At 55.9% G+C, this 9,914-nt stretch overlaps 2 protein-coding genes across 2 annotated transcripts in view; one reads left to right on the forward strand and one right to left on the reverse strand.

Annotated features, from left to right (window-relative positions):
• The window catches only part of CDC45 (cell division cycle 45), a 42,571-nt gene extending 41,273 nt beyond the window's left edge, over positions 1–1,298 (forward strand). Inside the window, 1 exon segment of the mRNA XM_020996315.2 lies at positions 1,145–1,298. The gene's annotated coding sequence lies outside the window, so the exon portion shown is untranslated.
• Positions 1,299–7,366: 6,068 nt separating this feature from the next.
• On the reverse strand, positions 7,367–9,673 carry CLDN5 (claudin 5). The gene is given in 2 exon segments (XM_020996636.2): positions 7,367–9,378; positions 9,381–9,673. Coding segments are annotated over 2 exon segments (654 nt in total). The 5' UTR covers positions 9,553–9,673; the 3' UTR covers positions 7,367–8,896.
• Between the last annotated feature and the right edge of the window lie 241 nt (positions 9,674–9,914).

The following is a 9,914-nucleotide window of genomic DNA, read 5'->3' on the forward strand; positions in this document are numbered from 1 at the left end:
TCTGTAAAATGGGGATCATAAGAGCATGTCCTTCCCTGTGGGTCGTGTGTGTAAAGGGCTCTGCCAGCCTCACCCGCTGCGGAGATGCTGGCTCTGACTATCCCGCTCTGGGACGCCTGGTTAGGCTCCGTCCTGCCCTCTGAGGCCAAGCAGAGCTAGTCTGGCCTCCCTCCCAGAGGACTGCCTCTGGAAGTCCTCTTCAAGCTAAGAATCTCCAGGGAAACTGCCCCCACACACCTCGAGGCCCCCATCTTCTCTTCGCACCATTGGGCACATCTGGGGAGCTCTCAGGCTTCAGACTTCTCTTCTGTAGGGGGCGCTGGCTAAAACCCAAGACTTGGAGATGGGGAGAATGGAGCGATTGATCGGGTGGGGTCTGGTCCTGCTAAGTGCCTACTGTGGGCCAGGAATCCAAGGGCAAGAATGAGAGGTCCCTCCTTGTGACGGGTTGGGAGAGCTGCGCCTTTGGGGGAGGAGGCGGGACGAGGGGGAGGGGCTGAGGCTGCACAGGGGCCCATTCTGACTCAGCAAGGCAGCTGGTTTGATTTGGAGGGAGTTCTGTGTCCCTGGAGGTGTGCAAGTGGAAGCTGGAGGATCGGGGATCTGTCAGATACTTGCCGGAGGGGATTCCTGCTCAGGCCCCCATTGGACTAGATGGACCTTGGAGCTCTTCCAAAGGAGCCTTAGATCACCCTTCTGGGCCTCAGTTTCCCCCTCTGTAAAATGGTTTCTGAGACCCTCCTTCCTCTCTCCACCAATGCTGCTTGACTGTCCGGGGCCTGGAGGAAGGCAGGACTCGAACCCAGAGCTTCCTTACTCCATGGCCAGCCCTTCCTGTGCTCTGCCTCCCTGCCTTTCTCCCATATACTTAAGGCTTCCCACCACCTCCAATAATCCACTCAATCAATCAGCAAGCATTTATTAAGCACCAGCTGTGTGCCAGGCACTCTATACTGAGTCTGATGAATAAAACTATTTTGTTTCAAAGGGGCTTCCCGCTAGGCCACCAGGCCCAGACTGTGGGGGAGTCGCCCTGCTCTTCAGATGCTCAGATTTCCCCTCAGTGAAATGGGCGTGCTGCATCCTTCCTCTCCCTCGGCTCTGAGCTCAGGGCTCACCTTGCCTTTTCTTTTTCTCCCTTCAGCTCCTGGAATCCTTCCGACGAATTCGTCTGGATCGTAAATACTGGCTGCACGTTTGTGATGCTTTTATAGACTGGGTGTAAATTATTAACAAGATTTTAGCTCTAGGGAAAAATGATCATATCCTTTGAACACAATAAACTGCGCTTCTTTGGGGCCTGTATCTGTTGTTTTAATTCCTCACCCAGGCCTGGTTCCCACGGACCCCAGAGGCTGCTCCATTCTCATCTGGTGGAGATGAAGCCTGGCCTGGGCCATTCCCCAGGAGCCAGGCACAGGAGTAGAGGGGCCGAGGAGGGAACCCCCTCGGGTCAGAGACAAGAGTCCTTTCAGTCTCTGAAAGATGCGTTTAGGTTCCTGTTGGCGCAGCCATCTCCTGGCCCAGCGGCATCCACTCGAAGGATTTAACAGGTCAGAGACCTCAGCTTCCAGCAGGGACAGCTGGGCTGGCCTGGCTCTGTACAGAGTTGTAGGAGAAGCGAGGTCTTTGGGGCCTAGCCAGGGCCTTTACTGACCCTTCCGTACCCTTGGAAGAACCCACGAGCCTCAGTTGTTTTTCTTCAACCCTGTTCTCTGCTCGCTCACCTGACAGCCAGGTGGTGGGGGTACATTGCTCCCATCCCTCCGTCCCTCCCAGTGGCCTGTGGTGGGTCATTACCAGCTGGGTGACCTTGGCTGCGACCTGGGATCCCAGGAACCAGAGCTGGCTGGGACCTTAAGATACTCTTATCCTACAAGGGGGACCATGAGGCTTGTTGGGGACAGCCCAGTGGAGGGGGCCTTGGGTGAAGCATGTCCCCTCCACAGACCTCCATGCTTCTGCAGAGCTGGGACTCTGACCCAACCTGTCTGACCCCGCAGCTGGCCAGCAGTGGGCACAGTCAGCCTCAGGGTCGGAACACTGCCGTTACATCCCTCCCTCTGACTGTGAGGGGTGGGGTCATTTGCTAGGGACGGGATGGGCAGCTCAGCCAGGGTGTTTTGTTCCCCAAAGGGTTGGGTTTTCGGGATCTGTCCAGCCAGTGAATATGTTTTGGAAAAGTACAGGGCGGTTGACCTGTAGAGATGCCCTTGGGGAAACCCAAGAGTTTGGTGATTTAGGGCTGAGTTATGGCCTCGCACTTAACTGGCTTTCCAAGGTTGGAAAAGGGCCTCCCTCCCTCCTCTTCCCCCTTCCCTGAGCATGCAGGGGGGACAGATAACATTGTTCTGTGCTCAGATGACCGCATGGGACCAGCCACTGATGAGAAGGGCATCAGCCCCTCACAAATGTCACCATGTGGGCAGAGACCTCCACTTAAGGCAGCCTCCGCCCGAGGGCCCATCACTCACTCACTTGCCTTGGCCTCCACTTACCTCCCAGCTTCCTCTCTGCAGCCTCTCAGAGGCCGGATGTGGTATTGTGAGGGCCCCAGCGATAACCCGCTCAGGCCAGCAGGGAGGCTGACTTGGCCCCTCCCTCCTCCTCCAGCTCCCTCTCCTTTCGGTCCTCCCTCATCTACCAAATTCCATCCCTTCTCAGCCTGGTGATACAGTGGACAGAGCGCTGGACCTGGGGTCAGGAAGAGGTGTGCTCACATTCTGCCTTAAGACACTTACCTCAGCAAGTCATTTCAATCTCTGTCTGCCTCAGTTTCCTCATCTGTAAAATGAAGATCTTAATAGCACCTGCCTCCCAGGGTTCTTGTGGGGCTCAAATGAGATAATATTTGTAAAGTACTTTGTAGATCTTAAAACACTGCATAAATACTAGCTATTAATAATAACAATCATTATTATTATTACTACTATTATTATTATTATTATTATTATTATTTCCTTCTGCCTTCTCAGCTGATCTCCTTTTTCCACAGTCTCCAGAAGGCCAGAGGGATAAGAGATGGGCGGGGAGAGTAGGGAGGGCCCAGGGGCTAGCCTTCGCTTCTTACAAGTGGATAAGCAGCAGCCACCGGAGGTGCCAGGGCAAGGTTTGGGAAAAGCATCCGCACTAGCCCAATAGCTGGCACTGTCTCACCTGTGGCCACACTGGAGGAGACTGATCATATTCACCCTGTAAGAGCCAAGTGGCCCTTTGAGATTTGCTTTGTGGGCCCCCAGCCGGCTTGGGTTCAAAGGGCTTAGAGTCAGAATTTGCAGAAGGGAAGGGACTCACAAACCAGGCGTCTGTCACCGTGGCTTTTGTACCTGTTTTGTATCAGACCTTGGGCTTGGCTGGAACGCTGCCCTGTCCAGGCTCTGTGGCCTCCACCCATCCCCTGCCTCCCAAAGTCCCTAAAAGGAGAAGCCGATGTGTAATAATAAGAGAGGGCTCTACTGAGGTAATGTGTTGGCACTGGGGCCTTCCAGATGGTGCCGCTGCCCTTCTGACCCCCTGGGAGCTAACGGTGATTTTCAGCCCACGGCCGTGCTGGTCACTGGCCTACGCCCCTGGGTCGTCGGGAGAGAATGAGAGAGGAGCAACCTGGCTTCCAGGGAGCCCCCGCACCCTGTGGCTGCCTTGTTCTCGGCCCTCCCCGATCCTCTGTCTCGGCCCCATGCTTCCTGCTTGTCCCCTTATCTCGTCCTCCCTTCTCTTTCCCTTTTTCTGTCTGTCCCCTCCCTCTCCCGTCTTTTCTCCTCATTGCCCTCCCCCTTGAAGCCCTCCCCTCGATTTCCCCTCCTTTCTCCCAAACCTGAACTTCTCCTTGGCCCCTCCTCCTTCCCTTGGCCCTCTCTCCTCTCTCCCTGGCCCCTCCTTGTACCTTTCCTACTGTTCTCTCCTCTCCCCCCAAACACTCCTGTCCCCTCCCTTCTCCCAGACCTTCCCTTTCTTCTGTAGCTTTCTTACCCTTCTCTTCCATCTCTCCTCTTCTCCTCCCCTCCCTTTCTCCCTCTCCCCTCCCTCCCTTTTTCCCTCTCCCCTTCCCTCTCTCCTTTCCCTCCCTCCCTTCCTTTCTCCTGTCTCATCTCCCCTTTCTCCTCTCTCTACACACTCCAGAGAAGCCCAGGGCTCTGCTCTGGACCCTGGGAGCAAGGAGGTGCCTGCCTGGGGCAGGGTGGGGCAGAGTGGGCAAGGCAGCATTTCCCCTCCGTCTGGTTCCTATTGTTGTGGGCACTGGGCTAGTACACGGTGTTCTCACCCCGTGGGATAGGGAGGGGGCCAGGGAAGGTCCCGAGGGACTGGAGGTGTATGTGTTGGGGAGGGGGCTGGGGAAGGAGACAGCCTGATTCACCTTGCCCTCCCATTGCAGCAGCAGCAGCAGCCCGATGTGGGTTGTGCTAGGCGCATCCTTGGTGGGGGGAGGCTCAGAGTCTTTCCCTTGCTCCCCCTCCCCACTGCCAGATGGGCTCTGCCTCTGGGGAATGTGCTGAGCCGTCTTTCTGAAGCTCCTGTGTTTCCAAGCACATTCCTGTGGCTTCCTCCTCCAGTCTCCAACCTGGGCCTTCTCCCTCCCCTTCAACTGCCTGGGGAGAGGACACCAGGGCACTGGGAGGGAGGCACCAGATGGCAGAGGGGGTGCCCAGGGAAGGCCAAGGACCCACAAATACCTCCAGAACCCTGCATCTTTTTTTCCACTTGTTATTGGGGTTTCTGCAATACAAAACACACTCTGGAGGTCGAGGCAGGGGATCTGGCTTGAGAATCCCAACGCCGGTCCCTTCTGGCTGTGTGATCATGGGCAGGTCACATCCCTTCTGAGCCTGTTTCCTCAACTATAAAATGGGTGGGATGAAATATGCAGTTATCACCTCATAGAGTGGTTGTGAGGTAAGCCAGAAACATCATAGGAATATCTCCACAGGGGCTGGAGCATGAGGGGGAAATCTGGCACTTGGATGTTTTGGTCTTAGGACTTAGAAACCAAATAGCTCTACCTCATTTTACAGATGAAGAAACTGAGCCCCAGTTTGAGTGGCAGTGAATTGTTGATCACCTACAGCCTCTGACTCCAAGTGCAGGGCTTCTCTAGACAGGGCCTCCCTGGGGCTGGCAATAGGCAATGATTCTGGGGAGGAGTGGGGGTCCATCCTCATGCCCCAGCAGCCCCTGCCCTCTAGCTCAGTAAAGACTATGTGGCCACAGTGGAGCCTTGGGATGTGCCCTAGGCATGTAGAGTGATGCAGACATAAGCACCAGAGGGATGGACACACCCCATACAGCTTTGCACTGTTCACTGAGGAGTTCTGGAACCCTCCCCACTCCCCAAAGTGAGTCTAGATATGAGGAATATGCCCTTTCCTAGACTTGCATTCAGAAGCCTTTGGACCCCTTCTGATCAGCTGGCTCCTCAAAGATTCCTGAGAAGGAAAAGTGCCCAGGCTGCTGTATTCCCATTCCCCTTTGGACTTTGCCCACCATAAGCCACCCTACTCCCGCCATATTCCTTTTGTGTTATCTCCTACCACCAGAATATAAGCTCTCAGAGCAGGCCTGGCTTTCTGCTTGGATTGGCATTCTCAGCGCTTTGCAGAGAATCTGGCACACGTAAACACTTAATAAATGCATATTGACTTGTTAGCCTAGGTTACTGGCTCTGCTAACAACTAATTGTAGGATTTTTGTGTGGGACTTACTTTCTTAGGGATGCATCGGTAGAATTGGGTGAGTGGTCTTCTTGCAGCTTGGACACCATGTTCCTCCACACAACTCCCTTTTCTCCGCACTGTACCTTGTTACCTAGGTTAGGTCACAGGGGCAGGCTCAGGGTCCCTCTAAAGCCTGAAGAGGATGAGGACTTGGGGATATGTGACAGCTGCTCAGTGTCCGAGCCACGAATCTCCTCCCCACCTTGAACATGGGCCCGGGTCTCTTCACCCTAGGAACAGAAAGCTGCCGCCCAGGGGCCCCGCTGCAGGGTGACACCAAGCTGCCTAACAGACAAGACCAGAGGCTTAAATCATAAAATTTAAGAGGAGGGATTTTTTTTTTTGGAGGCAAGGAAGAACCATTTTTTTTCCAGATGACATTAATTATTCCAGATAAATAGTACAAATGTATGTTCATGAAGAATATTTCAATAGAATTTTATTTTTCCCAATTACATGTAAAGATAGTTTACAGCATTCATTTTTTATAAGATTTTGAGTTCCAAATTTTTCCCCTCCCTCCCTTCCCCCATCCCCAAGATGGCAAGCAATCTAAAAAACTCCTAAAGCTACTTTCTGCCGTAACCTCTGATCTGATATTTTATAGGGAAGGATGAAAAAAAAAAGTCCGAAACTTCCCCAAGGCAAAAGTTTTTCAAGTAAGCTTGGGCTGAATGACATCCCTCTGATCCCGATATTTTTGGACTTCTCAGCCATTTGATTTAACATCTCACCCCACCCCCACCCCTGTCATTTTTTGGTAATGTAGAAATATGAGCAGGCCACACAAATTTCTCCACTGGCCGTTAAGTGTCTAAAATGCTGCCCCACTCTGTGCTCTGAGTCCACCTTTCTCTCATCAGTGCATCTCCACTCAATCATGATTAGCCATTGTGTCTAACCCCCTGATTTTACTGGGGAGGAAGAAGACCCAGAGAGGAGAAAGCAGTGCTCTGAGACTGAGAAGAGGCAGGGATGAAGCGCTCTTTGGGGAGGGTGGAGAAAGGAGCTAAAAAGCTCAGAACATCAGCCTTCTCCAGAGCCAGGTTTGCCACTGCGGATTCAAGGCCTTTCTGTCGATTGACCTTCCCCTCCCCGCTCTGAGTGACCTCTCAAAGCCTGTGCCCCTCAGTCAGACCAGGCACAGCTCCTCCCTCCATTCCCACAAGGCCCTTCCATAGGCTGCTTAACCCAGGAAGTGACTAGGAAGGAAGTGGCAGGTCCCCCGTCTTTCCAGCAGTCCTGGGAAGCCTCAGACACACAGAATCCCAGACTGTCAAAGGGGGAAGGAATTTTAAAGCTGAAAGTTAGAATAGGGAGGGACTTTAGAACAAAGACTGATCTGAGCTGAAGGGAGCTTAGAACCTAGAACACAGACTGAGCTGGAGGAGGCCTAGGAACAGAGAATGCTAGAACTGGGAGAGGCTTTAGAACAAAGAATATCAAGGCTGGGAGGGGCCTTAGAAGTTGTCTATTGCAAACATCATTTTACATAGGAGGAAACTGAGGTCAGATGGGGAGGGGGGTTAGATCCAGGAAGGAAGCTAGATCCCCGGTGGGAAGTGTGTATGAGAGAGAGGGAGGGATGTACAGATAGAATCCAGAGGGGACCCCCCCCCCCATTCTACGCCTAGGCCAGTAAGGAAACAGGACAGGGGCACATTGAAACTTTTTACTGAACAGATTACACAACATTCAGAGCTGGGTGGACTGAGAAGCACCTACCCCGCTTCACTCCATCCCAGAGCAACCGAGACAAGGCAGGCACAGTGCCTCACCAGCAGCCTCCTCCCACTCTGAGACAAGTCAAGAAGGCTGGAAAGGGGTGTCTCTTGCCGCCTAAAGCCACCTTTCCCGATGAAGGAAGGGGGCAGCTGTCCTCCCCGGCAAGGGAGGGAGGGGGCGCTGGTCATAGCTCAGCCAGAAAGCCAGGGCTAGTCTCCAGCAAAAGCTAGACAACCGAGCTCCTCCAGCCCAGCCCTCCTCCTTAAGCCCAGGATCCTGGGCCTGAGGCTGACGGAAGGCAGTTAGTCTCTCTACCTTAACACCGATTCTTTGGAATTAAAACATTTCTTCAGCATCTCTGAAAACACGAAATACTTGGCAGGAGGGACTGTTTCCAAATCCTCCCAGAGTGGAAGGGTCGGGCTAGTAGATTTTCCCTCCTCCCTTGGGGGGAAGGGAGGCAGGGAAGGAAGGAAGAAGGGTTGCGGGCTTTGAGCTGAAATCTGTAGCTAGGGGCAGGTGCCGAGGCAGACCCCAAAGGGCACATCCCGAAAAGCTGCGGGCTGGGGAACCAAGTGTATGGGTCAGCTATCCCACAGGAGAGCGTCTCCTGATCGAGGACAGAGTCTCCCGAAGGGCGCCGCCCCCTCCAGGGGTGGGGTGGGGAGCAGACCCGTTGCCACCTGGGCTTCAGCCGTTGGCCTCTACTGCCCCAAGAAGTCGGGTTTAGAGGGTCCTGAAAGTAACGCCCTCAATTCCCTTCATGGATCCCAAAGCGCAAATGGGTCGTGGTAAAGTAGTAGGGGAACAGGAAGAAATCCATGGCCTGGGGCCTTTTCTCCCTCCTACACCCTGTGCCACCTGGAGTATAAAACAAATAAGGGTATCAAATATATACCATCTGTTTCGTATAAACAGTCTGGAAGGCTGGAACCCGCGGCTGCTTTCGCCTGGCGGGGGTTAGTGTAGGGAGTTAGTAAGGCGCAGTTTCGTTCAGCGGCTCCACAGGAAAGAGCTGCAAAGTGGGACACAGGGGGGGGGGGGGGGCGTGACCTTGGCTGCCCATCAGGATGGCTCCCTCCCCCTCCTCAGGCTCGTTCTCCGTGGTTCTCAGGGGCACCTGGACCTCCCCGAGCAGTCTGCGGGGCCCACACCGCTGGCCCCTGAACCCTTATTTCGGGGCTCTGGGCATTCGCGGGGGGGTGGGGTGGGGGAGGTGTTCCCAGCCCAAACCCTATCCTCCCACAGGTTCTCAGATGGCTCTTTAGTTCCCAGTTTTCCGGACTCTTGGAGAGGATGGCCCTGAGCAGTCGGAGGGGGCGTGGGGGGCCCAATCCCCCGCGCGCCCTCGAGCCCCCAGCCCCAGGGCCTGCAGGTTGAGCGCCAGGCTGCAGTCCGGGTCTGTGCGCCCGCGCCCTGCTCTCCAGGCCGGTCCCTCGCGCTCCCCCGGCCCTTCGTGCAGCTCAGACGTAGTTCTTCTTGTCGTAGTCCCCGTTCACGGTGGGCCGTCGCGGGGCCGAGTACTTGACCGGGAAGGGGAGATCCTCGCGGGCTGCGGCCGAGCAGGCGCCGCAGCAGACGAGGCCGCCTCCGAGCAGCAACAGCGCCGTGGCTGCCCAGCCGATGTAAAGCGCCGAGCCCATCTCCCGCTTCTGCGACGCGGGCACCGTGGGGTCGTAGAACTCGCTGATGACGATGTTGGCGAACCAGCAGAGGGGCACCAGCGCCAGGAGGCCACAGAGCACGTAGAGGGCGCCGCCGGCGGCCGCCACCCGCGCCTTGGCCTTGCCGGGCGCCACGCACGTGGTGCACTGCGCGCCGGCCACGGTCACCATGAGCGCCACGAGCCCCAGCAGCGCCACTAGCACGGTGAGCGCGCGGCCCGCCTGCACCTCGGGCTTCAGCGCCAGCACCGAGTCGTACACCTTACATTGCATCTGGCCGTGCTCTGCACCACGCAGTTCATCCACAGGCCCTGCCAGATGGTCTGCGCCGTCACGATGTTGCTCTCCAGGAAGGCGGACACTTGCCACATGGGCAACCCGCACGCCACGATCATGCCCACCCAGCCCACGATGCACAGCCCCAGCCCCAGGATCTCCAGCGCCACCGAAGACATGGCCACGGCGCACGGACAGGCAGCTAGCGGTTTGAGGAGGAGGGGAGAGAGGAGAGAGGCCGCTCTCCCGCGTCCCTCCCTGCTCTCTGACTCAGCTCCAGACTGGGGACTCAGATCACCCGGGGCTTGGCATTTAAAGCTTCGGGGGCCGCCCTTCCCAGGCCAGGGCAGCCAATCCCTGACCACCGCGGAGGGCCACAGCCAATCGAAGTAGTCGGGGGACGCGGAGCCAGAGGCAAAGAAACAAAAGCGCGTGGGAATCCTGCCGCCGGATCCTAAGAAGTAGCTGAGGCGTTGGGGTCGAAGGTGGCCCGGGGTGGTGGGGGTGGATGGAGGTGGGGGAGGGTGTCTCTGCATTGCCT

This window comes from Phascolarctos cinereus, unplaced genomic scaffold (assembly GCF_003287225.1).
Source record: "Phascolarctos cinereus isolate Bilbo 61053 unplaced genomic scaffold, phaCin_HiC Scaffold_4;HRSCAF=312, whole genome shotgun sequence".
Lineage (NCBI taxonomy): Eukaryota > Metazoa > Chordata > Mammalia > Diprotodontia > Phascolarctidae > Phascolarctos > Phascolarctos cinereus.